Here is a 17,211-nt window from a genome sequence, read left to right as displayed (position 1 = left end):
TTTACTAAGAATGAAAAGGCGAAGGCAAGTAGTCTTTTTGAGCAAACTTGTCTCCATGAGGTATAAAGGTAACGGGAACATAAGGGAGTACATTATGGAAATGTCTCATCTTGCTTCAAAATTGAAAGCACTAAAGTTAGAGTTGTCTGAAGATTTACTCTGCATTTCATTTGATTTCCCTTCTTGCACACTTTGGGCAATTCAAAGTGAGTTATAACACTTTGAAGGACACTTGATCCCATGGCTTCATCTTCTCAGTATAAAAGAAAGCGTGATACAACTGCGGATGTGCCTTCTCAGCAGAAAAAGGCTAAGAAACAAGATCAAGTTTCAACTGTTTCCTTTGTAAGAAGGTGGGTAAGAAAAGATCAAGTTTCAACTTGTTTCCTTTGTAAGAAGGTGGGACACGTGAAGAAGGATTGTACCAAATATGCCACCTGGCATGTGAAGAAGGGTATAATTCTCACTTTCGTTTGTTTTGAGGTTAGTTTAAGTTATGCACCTGTTGATACTTGGTGGGTAGATTCTGTTGCTACTACTCATGTAAGTGTCACTATGCAGGGTTGCCTGTGGAGCCGACCGCCAAGTGATGCTGAAAGATACATCTACGTGGCAGACGACAATATAGTTGCAGTCGAAACTATAGGAACCTTTAGATTATGTTCCACGAGTGGATTTTATTTGGATTTATTAGAGACATTTTATGTACCGTCATTTAGACGAAATTTGGTTTCTGTTTCTCATTTGAACAAATCAGGTTATTTTTGTTCATTCGGAGACAATAAAGTCAGTCTCTTTTATAATTCGAATAATATTTGCTCTAGTCATTTGGTGGATAATCTATATAGGCTTAAATTAAATTCCTATAATAATGAAATACTGCAAACAGGTACAAAACAAAAAAATGAATGAGAATTCGGCATCATTATGGCACAAACGCCTAGGCCACATCTCTAAACAGAGAATTCAGAGGCTCGTGTCGGATGGAATTCTTGGACCCCTAAATTTGGCAGACTTTGGAGTCTGCATTGAGTGCATAAAGGAAAAAAGGACAAACGAAAGAAAATTAGGTGCCGAGAGAGCTAGAGATGTCTTAGAACTAATACATACCGATATATGTGGCCCATTCCCTACTGTCTCTTGGAATGGACAACGGTACTTTATTACGTTCATAGATGATTACTCTCGTTACGGGTACCTATATTTAATTCATGAAAAGTCCCAAGCCTTGGATGTTTTCAAGTCTTTCAAAGTTGAAGTTGAACTTCAACTTGGAAAGAAAATTAAAGCTGTCAAATCTGATCGTGGTGGTGAATACTATGGAAGATATGACGGTTCAGGTGAGCAACGTCCCGGGCCTTTTGCTCTTTTCCTAGAGGAGTGTGGTATTGTTCCGCAATACACCATGCCAGGCAAACCTAGCATGAATAGTGTTGCAGAGCGAAGGAACCGAACTCTTAAGGACATGGTGAGAAGTATGATTAGTCATTCTTCCTTGCTTGAATCACTCTGGGGAGAAGCATTAAAGACCGCAGTGTACATCCTTAATAGGGTGCTAAGCAAAGCAGTTAACAAAACCCCATATGAAATTTGGACTGGAAAAAGGCCCAGTATAAAGTATCTGCATATTTGGGGATGTCCAGCTGAGGCGCGACCTTATAGGCCGCATGAAAGAAAATTGGACTCAAGAACAATTAGTTGCTACTTTGTTGGTTATGTTGAGCGCTTACGGGGGTACAAGTTTTACAATCTTGCATTAAGGTCTATTTTTGAAACGGGAAATGCGAGATTTCTTGAGGATGTTGAGTTTGGGGGGAAGGAAATGTTAGGAATATTGCTTTTGATGAGGATTCTGTAACTGACAATGATCAGGTCTTTGTACCTATTATTGTTCAAGACACAGTTATAGTACAAGAGCACAATGAGAATCCTACTATAGATCCAGTTACAGTACAAGAGAACAATGAGAATATCGTTGTTGCTCAAGATACTGCTACAGCACAGTAAAATAATGAGAATCCTCCTCAATCCCAATCCATACAGCAAGCTCAACAACCTCAAGAAGTGTCAGTAAGGAGATCCAATAGAAAAGGAGAAAATCCATCTATGGTCTCAAACAAGCTTCCCGTTAATGGTATCACAAGTTTAATTAAGTCATTACCTCATGGTTTTGAGGTAAATATTATAGATGAATGTGTATACCGCAAGTTCAGTGGGAGTAAATATATCCTTTTGGTCTTATATGTTGATGACATTCTACTTGCTAGTAACGATATAGGCTTGTTGCATGAAACTAAGAAATTTCTATCGGACAAATTCGAAATGAAAGATTTTGGTGATGCCTCTTTTGTATTAAGAATCGAGATACTAAGAGATTGTTCTCAAGGTATTCTTGGATTATCACAAAAGAACTATATCGAAAAGATTTTAAGTAGATATGGCATGGAAAGTTGTAGACCAATGGACACACCCGTAACTAAAGGAGACAAGTTCAGTCTCAAACAATGCCCTGAAAATGATCTTGAGAGGACAGCAATGCATGATAAACCTTATGCATTAGCACTAGGGAATTTAATGTATGCTCAAGTCTACATACATCCTGATATATCATTTATAGTGGGAGTGTTAGGTAGATACTTGAGCAATCCGGATATGGATCATTGGATAGCTGTTAAACGCATAATGCGTTATCTAAAGAGAACAAAGGATTACATGCTTATTTATCGGAGATCAGAAAATTTGGAGATCATTAGGTACTCTGATTCCGATTTCATGGCATATGGTTGCGAAACTTTGTCACTAAGCTTCATATAGTAGATGACGTTGAAAGGGCCATTAAAGATATTTTGTGACAATTAGTCAGCAGTATTATACTCCAACAACAATAAGAGCTTGACAAAATTGAAGCATATAGGTATCAAGTTCTTAGTTGTCAAGGAGAAAGGTTAAGAAAAACAGATTTCCATAGGACATATAGGAACAGAGTATATGCTAGCAGACTCAATAACCAAGGAATTGATCCCTAAAGTCTTTCATGAGCACACTGCTCGGATGGGAGTCAATATTTGTGATACCTTGGTTTAGTGGGAGTTTATTTTATGCTATATGTCCTATGACAGATATTGAGTTATTTTTCTGCAGAATTAAGTTGATGGTTTATTTCATGTTATATGAAATGTTCATTTTGCAATATATTGTGTTTGATCTCAATAAAGTTGGACTAGCTGGAAATAGACATGCATGAGATCACTTGGCATGTAATTTCCATATTACTCATCCAAATTTGATCTATGTCGTTAAGTATATTAGGATGGTGATTGGCGTGGTTTAGTCACGGCATTTAATGTGATAAAAGCTGCGGTAGTTCCATATCTAATGTATGAGACGGACCAGATTGTTAAAGTAATGAAAGAAATAGCATTCAGATGCGCGCATAAAGTTTATAAAATGTGATTATGTCAAGAAAGAATATATGTATAGCCCAAGTGGGAGATTGTTAATTTCCTAACTTATTTGTGGGCAATACATATATCAATTATAATCACAAATGATGCTATTTCAAATTAAATGACTTATATAATGATGATCTCATTTATTGTTATAAATGCTAATTGAATAAGTCATTATTACTTTTGATTTGGAATTAAATGAGAATAAAACCGGATATTATCTTTTGTTCCTTAGATAATTATCTTTTTGGATTTTAGATATATTATCTTTTGGGCTTTAGATACTATTTTTATTTGGGCTTAAGGGTTTAATGGGTGCCATGCTCAAATATAAATAGACCTTCAGGGTTTCGGTCTCCAATATACCAAAGCCGCCTTTGTTGCTCTTTCCCCATCAAAAGAGTTACAGTTCAGCCGCCTAGAAATACAGAAGGCTTTGGTTGAGGAAGATCGAAAGAACCACAAGATCCAAATTCTTCCGATCGTATGATTCATGTTTATGAATTTAGGTACGCTTCCGCATTATGTTATATTTTTTGTGATTCAATATGGATGATCTGGGTTATTGAAAATTAATTATTCCAACATAGGTAACTCAAGAAAAATGTAACGTGAATATAAATCAATTTCGGTCCTTTGGATTTTCCTCTATTCCAATCTCATCATGCATATTATTTTCGATTTTAGGAATCATATGATTGAGTATATTACATCCATTTTATATTTATTGTTACTACAAATAACCACAATATAATCATAAAAATTTTAAACTAACTTAAATCTATTTTATTTTTATCTTTATTATTAGTTTTAGGAATTATTATTACTATCTTTACTTTAATCTTTTATCATAAATTTTTTTTATTACTTTTTCTGTGTTAGAAAATGTCGGTTCACTTTTAAATACTATTAGTACAAATTTATGTTGTCACTTGTTTATCATTGCTATATGTTGTATTCCAATTTTAGATTCCATTAATCATTCCAATTTTAGATTCCATAAATAATCATTATTCTTAGTTTTGTTACTTTCACTCCAGAGTACTTTACTATGATGCTCAATTATATTGAGCATGCATCTTTTAGAGGAACCTTGTTCAATTGGATTGAGAAAGTATATAAAGATATATTCAAATTTCATGATGAGCCCAAGACATTTTATCTTGAATTTTTTTGTCTTGATCATATGTTATAGCTGACCAAAAAACCCAAACCAAGAGGCCCAAACTTGGATCCACAACCCATTTTAGATGGACCTCCAAGCCATTGACCCAAGCCACAATACACCCACCAGCCACATTAGGTGGGGACAAATTTGACCTTCGATGAATATAGCAAATGATGACTTAAGTATTAGGTTAAAGTCCAACAATACACCCTTCAGTCTATATGGCTCTCTTTGTTCCTAAGAATAGAATAGGATAAGACACTGAGAATAAAATAAGATAAGACATTAATAAAAAGAGACACAAAATTTTATATTCTTGTATTCTATTTGATGATAAACTAGAATAAATTATGAAAATTCAATTTATTCTCATTTTTTTTCATTTAAAAAATTTGAGACAAAAAATATAACAATAAAAATTATAATTATAAAAAATTAATAAAAATAATGAAAAAAAAATAAAAAATAAGTTGTGTCCTTTGTTAGTGTCTCTGTGTTATTTCTGTCAGAATAGACACAAAATACACTAATTCAATGTCTCTGAACACATTGTCTCTATTTATGTCTCTTCTACCAAACACAATTTTGTATCTCAGTATTTTGTCTTACTCTGTAAACAAACGTAGTTTATGTTCACATTATAAAGACTTTAACATGATCTTCATTACTAAAATATTTTATTTTAAATTTCAATGGTAATACATAATGGTGTACTGAAATAGCATAAAAGTACACTACCTCACCTGAAATACTTCCTAAACTTTAAAGTGTAATCCACAACAATAATAAAGAAAGAAGAATTATTAAAATATTGTGCATGAGTTTAGGATTAGTGCTTATACGAAAAGTCTTTGAAAACAAAAATTTTTAGGTAAAAATTATTAAAATTTATTATTGTTGACTTTATTTAATATATTTTATATTAAATAAATAATAAATAAGATAAATTTAAATTTTTTTTATTTTTCTAAAATGATTGATGTGTAAAATATTTATTATTTTAATTAAGCCTCTTTAAGAAGTACTGATGTAAATTAAATTGATTTTCTATTAGTTTTATATTAATGTATATTGCTGAGGTACAAGATAAAATTCATTACATATCACATTTTTAGCATTGTTCAAATAATCTCATTACATTTTTAAATTTTTTGTCAATCAAATCTAATTAAATTGATCCAAACCTAACAAAAATTATTTATACAATGTGTATGTAAATTACGTATTTCTTCTTTTTTGTGTTTCTTTCTCTTTACACGTTTTCTCTTCATTGTAATTTTTTTATTGCTGTTATTATCACTGTATTATTTTTATTTCTTCTAATCCTCCTCTCCCCTCTAATGGTTATTGCAGAATTTTTTTATTTTTTTTTGTTGATTTTTATTCTTGTAAAGAGAGTGAAACAAAAAAAATTATGAGAAGGTAAAACAAAAAAGAAAAAATAAAAAAGATGATAATGATGAAGAATAAGATGATTGGGAGTTTTGAATTGTGTATATTTATCAGAAAAATAGCACTAAAATTTTTTAATCATTACAGATAAAATTTCTTAATTTTGACATCAAATTTTTTTAACCGTAACACAGGTTCTTGTTAAGAGGGTGAAACAAGAAGAATTATAAAAATGTGGAAGAAGAAGAAGATGATGAAGACGAGGATGAGAAGGAGGAGGAAAGAGAGTTTTAAATTGTGTAGAATTTATTAAAAATAGCACGAAATCTTTTTAACAGTAATACATGAAGTTTCTTAATGTTGGCACTGAAACTTTTTGATGATGATTGATGATGATGATGATGATGATGATGATGATGATGATGATGATGATGATGATGATGATGATGATGATGATGAGGAGGAGGAGGAGGAGGAGGAGGAGGAGGAGGAGGAGGAGGAGGAGAGGAGGAGGAGGAGGAGGAGGTTTAAATTGTGTAGAATTTATTAGAAAAATAGCACAAATTTTTTTTAACCGCAACACATAAAGTTTATTAATTTTGACAACAAAATTTTTAACCAATTTTTCTTGTCATTGAACTAATTGAGTAGTGTTTAACTCATATAAGAGGTATAGTCTTGTGTCATTTGTAACAAATTGATGTTAGTTTTGGTTTCAAAATACATTTGAATTTGTTTTGTTGGTTGAGTGAGTTAAGATTTTGGATTTGTGATTCTTTAAAGATTTCTTTTGTCATTTATCAATGAAGCAAATTCATACAAAAGAACTGAACAAAAGCATAAATAGAACAAAAAAATTGAATGAAATCAATGAAACAAATTCATACCTGAGGTTGAGGCTCCATTGAAATTCTGGAAACGTAGCTATGAAGGGAGAGACAGAGCACCTTGGTGACACGATGCTGATGACAATGCTGATTCGCTGGGAATCATGCTGCCCCTGCCGCTGCCTGCTAAGGACAACACTGCTAAAGAATGAGAACGATGATGCTGAGCAGTGAAAACGACGATGCTGAACGGCAACGGAAGGACGCCAATGCCATGACGACGGCAGAAAGAACGACACGCTCTGAGGCTGAGAATGAATGATGCGAAGAGAGATATTGAGAATGAACGAAGTGCAGAGAGAGAGAGAAAGGCTAAGAACGGCACTGAGATAAGGACTGAGAATGGCAGCAATTGTTGGGCTGGACGGCGACGACAGAGACCAAAGAGGAATAGAAGTGGTGATTTTGTGAAAAGAGAGAATAGCGCAGCATGTAAGTTACTAAGTAAAGATATTAGGGTTACACCAAATAAATTTTAAAAGGATAAAGTATACTTTTTGTCTTTAACATTTTCGAAAAGTTTCAAAAATATCTTAACATTTAATTTGTTTCAATGTTATCCTTAACGTTTTCGATAAATTTCAATTTTATCCTTACTGTTAATTTTTTAATAGTCAACGTATGGTCAACGTTTTGCTTTCTAATCTTACCCCTCTCTCATGTATCGCTTTCTTCCCATATTTTTTCATGATCATATTCCACCCTCTTTTTGCACCTTTCTAACACAGTGCTTAAACTCACCACCTCTGACCCATCCCATTTTCCAGGCCACTCCAGTATTGCACCGCTGCTCCACTCTATTACACCACTGTCACTCACTACTACTACTTGACCCCTCTACCTTTGCATCACCACATCTTCCCATTTTACTTCCATCATTATCATCATCAACCTGAACAAAATCACATCTCTTCACCTTACCTCACCACGACCCCTCATTGACACCATTGTGCCACCGCACCACTCTTGCTCTCCCTCCTCCCTCTTTCAGACCTCACATTTTTTTTATTTCAATTTCAATTTCTTCTTCTATTAATTTTCCATCATTCTCTGTTGCATGTTATTTTTGTTGTTGTTAATGATGATTTTAAATGGAGCTAAGGTTGGATTTGTGATGGTGGGGCACAAGGTTGTGGAATGTGATGATGACAAAGAAAATGGCAAAGACTTTGGTGAGAGCGAGAAAAAGATGGGGGGTGGCGATTTGATGGAAAGAGGGTGGTGGCTATTGTTAATGATGTGGATGATGGACTGTTTAATGACAGTGGTAGTGGTGCGGTTTAGAGGTTGATGATATAGTGGGTGTAGTGTGAAATAAGGGAGAGAGGGTACTGTGATGCAGTGCTAGTAGTGTAGTGAGTGGTGGGGAATGAAGAGCTAGTGGTGAAGGTTAAGGGGACTAAATCCCCATTTTGATTCCCGAGATTCACGCGATTACTCATTTTGGTCCCCAAAATTCAAAATTATCTATCTTGCTCCTCCAGATTCAAGTTTGGGCACCAATGTGGTCCGTTGACTATTTTCGGCGATGATAAGGCAAACGAAGTGCTAAGATGACACCCTTCCTACCACGCTGGACACTGCAACGGCTAGCTAACGTGGCGAAAGTTGTATTTGTATCCAATTTAGTTCCTAAAACCCTAAGTATGTTATTATTTATCTGAGTTATAATGACAAAGTTTTAACAAGGGGGACTAAATTGGATACAAATACAATCCTCGCCACATCAACTAGCCATTACAGCGTCCAACGTGACAAGAAGGGTTTCATTTCAGCGCTCCATTTGCCTAATCATCATTGGAAAGAGTCGAGGGACCATATTAGTGTCCAAACTTGAATCTGGAGGACCAGTATAGGTAATTTTGAATTTTGGGGACCAAAATGAGTAATCGCGTGAATCTCAGGGACCAAAATAGGGATTTAATCGCGGGTACCTAATCCGATCCCACCCGATCGGGTAGGGTTGTCAACCCGATCCGCAACGGGTAGGGTAGGGTGCGGATTGGGTTCTCGTACGGGTCGGGTAAGGTGTGGGTTGAGCCTTAACCCTACTTGACCAACTCGCACCCTATATCTGTATATGTTTTATATTTATATAAAAATATGTTTTAAGTGGATGTTGAACCAAAAACCTCTCACTAAAGGTAAAAGATCTTTAATCACTAAAAAAATATCATTAATTGATAATTTAATACTTTTTTTTACATAAAAGTCAGTTTTATTTTAAATTATCATGAAGTTATATAATAATTTTGCATCTTTTTTATAACCTGCGGCTGCGGGTAGGGTCAGGTACCCGCGGGTTGAGAACGGGTAGGGTTAGGGTTGGCTTCAAATCCTACCCTACCCTACCCATTGTCACCCCTAATGAGGGTGGAACGGTAATAGTGGCTGGTGGATGGAGTGGAAGAGAAAAATGTTGATGATGATGATAGTTGTGATTATAAGTGGAGGAGTAAAATTAAAAAGAAAAACATTGACCATATGTTGACTATCGAAAAATTAATAGTAAGAATAAAATTGAAACTTATCGAAAACGTTAAAGATAATATTGAAACAAATTAATAATTACTATGTAAAAATATTTATGTCCTATGCAAAAAATTAATTATTACTATTAATCCATATAGAATCATATTTAAACTAATTATTTTTTTTCTAAAGTGAAAATAATTGCATTATTTTAAGAAAGTGATACAAAGTTTTATGTGGAACTAAAGAAATAGTAGAGGTTTTCTCAATTGAAGCAATAAGTGGCTACGCTAATAATCAATAAACTAAAAGAAAAGGGGAAATATATTAGGAAATTAAGAAATTTGTCTTCTATTCATCTCCTAGCAAATCTTTCTTGCTGAGTTCGAAATCTGTTGGGCAGGGATTTTCTCATTTTCAAACACTTCTTTATTATGTGCTTTCCACAATGCCCAACAAAAGCAGCGAAGATGTTGAAGGCGTCGTCACCTTCTCTCCCACTTCCAGCACTTAATAGAACTTGGGTCCACCACTACATAAAGGGAGAAAAACTTTAATTTGTAATAGCGGGACCAGCTTCAAATTTATTGCTCTCCGTACCTCCTGAGTAGGGCTGCACCATCGAAGGCAGTAGATGATGGTTTTCGGAACTAATCTACATCTGGAACACAAAGGTGGAGTCGACTGAAAACGCTGGTGGATGAGCCTCAATACAAGTAATCTTTCATTGCCAGCTCTCCACAAAAAGATTTTTATCTTTGTTTGTATCTGTAAGCCCTAAATTTTTCTCCAAATTCTTGGATTTTGCATGATTGCAAGTAGTTGATTGATCGGCTCATGCGCAAAGCCATACGCCACCACATATCCAGACGCCACATCATATTGCTTCTTCGAGTTCAAAATCCAAATCAGAGAGTCCTTGCCGTTATTATTCAGCTCTATGGAGAGGATGCAGGTACTTAGTTCAAGGAAAAAGATTAATTTGATAAGCTCTCTGTGCCATCTTCTTCTTGTGGTCAGTAAGTCTTTTACTCTATTAGTTATTGAAAATATATTGTTGCTAGATTGATTGTTGAGACTGATATGATATAGGTATGGGGACGGTAGCCAGAATTCTTGCCAAACATTAACATCATCTCTTAACATTATACTCCACAACAATTCTTTTTCCATCACTTTTCTACCTTCTAAGCGACTTTGCTAGCCCCAAGAAGGGTTAGTTCCTTTGTCTGCAATCAAAGAAGACTTATATCTAAAATACTGATCCTTTAACATTTTGTTAAGTAGTACATTAGAATTAACAGCCAACTTCCACAACTGTTTTTCAAGCAGAATTAAATTTTGAGTATGCATGTCTTTGAAACTCAATCTTTTCTCTCTTTTGGGTCTTATTATTTTGTCCCAGCTAATTTATGACATTCTCTTTTCAGTGCCTCTTTTGACCCAATTAGAATTGTGTTAAAATCCTATGAATCTCATCTAAAAGTGAATCAATAAACTTAGAAGTTAAAACATGATAGAGTATACACAGGGATTGTTTTTCTATCAGTTATAATTAGGACATGTCTTTCACTTATTGACAATAAATTTCTATTTTAAAATTGTACCTTCTTTTCTATTTTATTTTTTATGATTTTAAATGTAACTTTTTTTTTTTAATTTTTGTATAGTTGACAGGAGGCTTAGATATTTATCTTAAGATGAAAATTTATCTGCAGTCGACTTTACGTGAAATCGTTAAATAATTTGATTGATTTGACTAAATTTTTATCTAACGACTCTCAATTATCAACTTCACGTAAAATCAACTGCATGTAAATTTCTACCTAATCATAAACGTCTATATAGTTAATAATTAATGTGTATATATTACAAATGTTCAAAATGAATGCAGTTATCAAAGACAGACGCTATATTCTAAATATATTTTTTACAATTTAAACGCAAGTATAATTGTCAATCTTATTCCCTAATTGTTGAATGTTGAATTAGCAATCTTTATTTTCCTTGTGAATATCTCAAGTATAGCGAGAAAGGAAAAAAAAGAAAAGAAAGAAAGAAACACACATTATTAACACGTGGATTGATGATTAAAAATGGGATGCAAACCTATTTATATTCCTCTCTCTCTCTTTCTTTCTTTTATTCTCTCTCTAAATCTCTCTCTCCTCCGTCTCTTTCTCTCTCTTCGCCGTATCACTCAGCTCCAACTCCACTCTCTCCCCCAAACCCTAGAAACACCGTTCCACTTCCTTTCCAATCGGACCCAATTTCAGAGCACAAGACACTCAATAATATTAATACGCACCTCCCAGCTTCCGCAATTTTCCGTCATGGCGGCCACGGCCACCGTAACCACAAGCCAGGTCTATATCGACGTAATTGAGGACGTCATCGTCAAGGTTCGCGACGAGTTCATCAACAACGCTGGTCCCGGCGAGGAAGTTCTCAAGGAGCTCCAAGCTGTAATCTCATCTTCTTCTCTCCCTTTCTCATTTTGATTCCTTCGTATCATTTTCTTCAGTTACATGAATTAGATTCCTACTTCAATTGATTTTGTGTGCAAGATATGTTGTTTCTGAGCTGGACCTGCTTGATCTAGGGTTAGATCCGATCGGTTATTGGTTTTGCTATTATTTATTTTGTTTATTGTATTTTGATTTGTTTAGTTGTGGGAATCAAAGATGATACAAGCTGGTGTTCTTGTTGCTCCCATAGAAAGGTCCAGTGGAACTAAGACAAACCCCGGTGCAGTTCACGATCTTAATGTGCCGTATGAGGGGAATGAAGAGTATGAAACTCCTACTGCTGAAATGCTTTTTCCACCTGTGAGTCTTAATCATATGTTTTCACCACTAAGGTTATCCCTTTTATGTGATTTCATGAGTTAATAACTTATGGGCTTTTTTTTCGAATGTGCAGACGCCTCTGCAAACTCCAATGCAAACCCCTTTACCAGGAACCGTGGATAACTCTATGTATAACATCCCAACTGGATCGAGCGACTACACTTCTTCTGGAAATGATGCTGATGTAAAAGGAGGACAACCTAGTCCATACGTGGTAAAGGTTTTTTTTTTTTTTTTTTTTTTTTTTGTCTTATTGGCTCCATAATTGTATCAAAAAGTTTCGGAAAAATTTCCCCAATTGGTTTTAGTTTCTCAATCACTATTCTCCATTTATTCAGTTGGATCACTACATAGTCATTGGCTGAACCTTGTTATTGAAATCTGCACATGGGTCTTTAATTATCATTACATTAAGATTGTTCTTAAATCTTGCAGCAACAACTGCCTCCCTCTCCCTGGATGAACCAGAGGCCCTCACTTGATGTTAATGTTGGTGAGTCCATTTAAACTTGGGACAAAATTTTAGTGAAACCTCTTTGTGCAATGATGATGTGTATTATTGTAGCTTACGATGATGGACGGGATGAAGCTGGTAGAGGAACTTCTAATCAACCTCTTACACAGGTAAGCAAACCAATGAGGTATTAAGAAAAATTGTTGTTCCCTGCTGTTAAAACATGAAGGGATCATATGATAGTGTTCTTGTATGAAGCAGCAAATACTCCTGTCTTGTTGCACACATTAAATGGGTGATTTGTTATAGAATGCTAAGTGTGAGCTTAAAGAGGTAAAATATGATCATCTCATTAAGATATTATTTATGCTTGAAAAACACCAAGGAATTCTTCAAAGCGCCCATGGGAAAACGAAAACGCGATGATTTGGCTTCACAATATAACAATGCTGATGGATATATACCTCAGCAGGATGGGGCTGGAGATTCTGCATCTGGATCTTTTGAAGTCGAGGTACATCTTGTTTTCTATTGGCGAGTATTTAAAAAGAAAAAAAATTATGCTTGGTGGTGCATCTTGTTTGTAAGTGGTTCTGCAATAACTAATGATATTGATGTTAATTGTCAATATTTGGCATATTTGTTATTTCTGTTGAATTTGTGATTAATGACTTACCCTGAATGAATCAAAGTTACACTTATGTTTGTGACAATTCACAATTTAACTGGGAGTACACTAATCTGTTAGACATTGATCCGCAGTTAATCTGTTGGCTGTCTCACTCTACTCTATTATTGTCAAAAGGATTTGGATCCTCTAAAGTTTGGACCAATAATATGAAAGAGAAACTATTCAAGAGTAGAAGATCACACTTTACTCTCTAAAGTGAAATTCAAACTTTAGAGAATTCAAATCCGTCAAAAGAGCCTGTGTTGTTTTCAGTTTTAAATCTTACCCTCATATAGGTTGAAATTTAAAATCTTTCAAGAGGGGGGGGGGGGGGGGGAATGGTTGAACATTATCTGCAGATACTTATATTTCTGTCATTTTATTAATTTCACATTTTTCAGGTATATGGAGGCAGAATCTCCATTAATGCACATCTTACAACTTCTAAAGAGAAAATACCAGCTGACTTAGGGAGGCCAACTTCTAGGATTCCGCAACTTGATGGACCAATACCTTTTGATGATGATATGCTTTCTACTCCTAATGTGAGTAGATATTTTTTTTCTTTTTATGGGACTCCTTTCCTTTTGGGGCAAAATGGATACATAGCCCTTGAACTTTTGGTCTTTGTTAAATGTTAATATATACCTCAGCTTTCAATTTAGCATTTAATAACCGTGTACAATGTTAAAATAAGGTTACATTCACTTGTTATCTATTTTAATTTGTTGGGATTGGGGACTCTTTCATAATCACTTCAGAATTGATCTTTCTGGTAGGTAATAATTAGTAAGGAATTTTGTAGATTACGTTTGCACAGTTCTCTTTGATTTATTGTAAATATGAGCTCCTTTTTCCCTGTTCATTATTGCCAAATACAGGACTTCACAGTCTTGAGGAAACATTTAAGCATTTCAAATTCTTAGTGGTTAAATTTTCAATTAAAGGTGGATATTGTAATGTAAGGAACCTGAAGTAGTTGCATATTTGACAATGATACATATCACACTTGGTGCTACTTTTGGTGGCTGGTATAGTTAGCCAAATAAGTGGTGAGAAATAAGATTGGATTCTGTAATCCTAGTCGATTCTTTATTTGCTTGCAGATTCAATCTTTCTTTGGTAATTCATTTCGTGCTTCATTTAACACTTCTCTCACCATGTTTTATGCAATAATCTGTGCTGGGTTCTGTTGATCCTGTGGCAGATATACAATTATGAAGGAGTGTTGAGTGAAGACTACAACATTGCAAATACACCGGCTCCTCCTGGTATATTTGGAACATGGTTATATAAGTGTTCTATTTTGAAGATATATATTGCTGATGATGTTTTGTCTTTTTATTAGAGATACCAGCAAGCACCCCTGCTCTCGTAGCTCAAAATGAGGCAGCAAATGACAATGAAGAAGACGATGATGATGATGAGCCATTAAATGAGAATGACGACGATGATGATTTTGATGATCTGGATCAAGGAGAAGATCAAGATACACATCATCTTGTTTTGGCTCAGTTTGACAAGGTGATACAACCTTCCTTCTTGTGTGCATGTTAGATATGAGTGCTGTTGTAATATGATGTAGTTAATGGTTCAAGGTTTTAGAATCCTTTTGCTGAGTAAAAGTCTTATACTTACTATAAATACAGGTGACACGTACCAAGAGCAGGTGGAAATGCACATTGAAGGATGGCATCATGCACATAAATAATAAAGACATTCTCTTCAATAAGGTATGTTGGTCTCAAGGACAAAAAAAATGGTATTTTTCATCCTTTAATTTCACTTTTTCAAAATGTTACAATGAATTATACTTTACCCTTTTTCAGGCGACAGGGGAATTTGATTTCTGATTGTGTTGAGTGTGTGTTTTCGGGAGGCATGCGCCATTAGTCTCATTGAGTGTTTTGTAATCTTTCTCTGATTTTAATTATAAAATGGAAGCTTGAGGAGGAGAGAATTCCTTTATACTTTGGAGACTATTGTTTTGATGTTGGCCTGTTTAATATTGTACATAAAGGATGAGCAATTTTCGGCCTTACGTATGGTTAGGTACGTAGATCTTTAGCACTGTATAATTATAACTGGACAATTCAAAAATTGATTTGTATGATAATCATGGAATTATTTAGGCCTGAGTTTTGTTTAATAATAGGCAAGACTAGCACGTTTTAGTGTTTAAGAGGAGAAATTCATGACAGTAGCATTCTATGTATTCCGTACCAAAATCCTCATTTAAAACGCCAAATGGGTTGGAGTAAAAGGAATTCTCCTTTGAATTATCTTCCTTTGCAACAGTTGAGCATTTTTGTAAAGACTAGTTACATTCTTTCATAACAGATTGCCTCGACTTAAAAGTTAAAACGGTTAAACCTGGAATATATTTTAACAAGAAATTTGAGTGACATCTGCCTAATGTGCAGGATGATAATTTAATGATAGTATATAATATATTTTAAAAAATATTAATTATTTAAAAATTAATTAAAATATATACAAACTTAACTAATATTAAATTTGATGTGTTTTTTATTTAAAATATTTTATAATATAAGTTTTTTATATTGAGGCGGTATAGAGTTATATCTTTATTTGTTATTTTTATTTTTGTATAGAGCTATATCTTTATTTGTTATTTTTATTTTTGTATTTGTTTTGATTGATGGATTAGTCTTTTTATATCGTGTTTGTTTGTTTTTTTTTTAGTTGTTGTTGGGGTTGTTTCTTTCTTCTTTTTATTATATGTTTTTGTCTGTGGAGACATTTTTTTTTTAATTATTGACTTTTATATATTTTTTTGTTTGTTATCTTTTTTTTTTAATTCCATCTTTGTATATATGTCTTTTATCTAAAGATGTCTCTTAGATTCGTTTATTTTTCTTTTTTCTTAATTTCTTGATTATTATGTCATCTAGGTGTGATGATATTAGTGTTGATGAAGTTGGTTCCTATAATCAATAAAGAATATAAATGAATAATATAAATAATGTTTTGAATAAATGAATTTTTTGTTGTATTACCTGTTTTATTTATTATAATAAGAGTTGAATTTCGGTAATTTTTTGTTGGGACAAATGTATTGGTAATAGTGTATTGTTGAGAGCATAGTTAAAATTATTTACTTTGACTTCAAATATAAGTATGAAGTTGTATAAATTTTTCAATTAGTATGGTGTTTGAGTTTCATGGTTATCTTGGAGTGTAATTAGATTTTTAGGTAGTTGTGTCCAATGATTTTTTTGTTTCTCTATCAAATAGACAAAAGTTATTATAACAATTTGATCTAAAAATCTTTAATTTAATTTTGAATTTATAATAATTATTGAGTTAGTAATTTATAATTTGATAAAAATTTTATGAATATGTATAATTTGATGAAATTTTTTATAATTTGAATCTGTAATTTTTTTTAGGGCAATTGACTTGATTAAAATAAAAGAGAGAAAGCTTTACCCAAATATAACAATTAGAACTTTCTTACGTGCATGTCCTGATTTAGTTTATATGTAAATCTTGGTGGGTAACCACAGTTTCAATTTATATGTAAACCGCTGTAACCTGGCATGGTTTACATGCATGAAACAATGAACGTAAACCGTGGGAGGCTACCACGGATTACGCTTGAAAAATTGGTGCTAGAAACCGTTGGTGGTCACCACGGTTTATGAAGAAACATTGTGAGCACGTTGGTGGTCACCACGGTTTATGAAGAAACATTGTGAGCATAAAATCCAGTTGGCTACCAGAATTTATGCATGAAGTACTATAAATACATTATCTGCTGTAAGTCGGATCACATTTGAGGAAAAATCGGATCACATTTGAGGGAAAGCAAATTTGTGGAACCAGTTAGGTGGTGGAGTTATGGAA

At 33.9% G+C, this 17,211-nt stretch overlaps 1 protein-coding gene across 3 annotated transcripts; it reads left to right on the top strand.

Moving 5' to 3' along the window:
* The first annotated feature begins 11,491 nt into the window (after positions 1-11,491).
* Positions 11,492-15,623, top strand: LOC130943588 (uncharacterized). Of its 3 annotated transcripts, none has more exons than XM_057871523.1 (11): positions 11,492-11,833; positions 12,038-12,196; positions 12,291-12,431; positions 12,653-12,710; positions 12,783-12,841; positions 13,057-13,185; positions 13,743-13,886; positions 14,549-14,612; positions 14,699-14,865; positions 14,991-15,074; positions 15,171-15,623. In XM_057871523.1, exons 1-11 carry the CDS (start codon positions 11,702-11,704, stop codon positions 15,192-15,194), a joined length of 1,161 nt encoding a protein of 386 aa, XP_057727506.1. In that variant the 5' UTR covers positions 11,492-11,701; the 3' UTR covers positions 15,195-15,623. The 3 variants fall into 3 exon arrangements, with proteins under 3 accessions (XP_057727506.1, XP_057727507.1, XP_057727505.1); XM_057871524.1 differs by having other exon boundaries at positions 11,493-11,833; positions 12,807-12,841; positions 14,690-14,865; XM_057871522.1 differs by having other exon boundaries at positions 11,494-11,833; positions 14,690-14,865.
* Positions 15,624-17,211: the final 1,588 nt, after the last annotated feature.

The sequence above is a fragment of the Arachis stenosperma genome, chromosome 8, assembly GCF_014773155.1.
Source record: "Arachis stenosperma cultivar V10309 chromosome 8, arast.V10309.gnm1.PFL2, whole genome shotgun sequence".
NCBI classification, from domain to species: Eukaryota; Viridiplantae; Streptophyta; class Magnoliopsida; order Fabales; family Fabaceae; genus Arachis; species Arachis stenosperma.
The sequence above is the reverse complement of the archived record's forward strand: the minus strand, read 5'-3'. Positions and strand labels throughout refer to the sequence as shown.

What these genes read in the sequence shown, in the direction of transcription:
- LOC130943588 (XM_057871522.1), top strand. Translation starts at nt 11,702, where the DNA reads ATGGCGGCCACGGCCACCGTAACCACAAGCCAGGTCTATATCGACGTA. An exon ending in CTCACTTGATGTTAATGTTG is followed by an intron (nt 12,711 to 12,782) that starts GTGAGTCCATTT and finishes GTATTATTGTAG; the next exon opens with CTTACGATGATGGACGGGAT. An exon ending in ATATGCTTTCTACTCCTAAT is followed by an intron (nt 13,887 to 14,548) that starts GTGAGTAGATAT and finishes ATCCTGTGGCAG; the next exon opens with ATATACAATTATGAAGGAGT.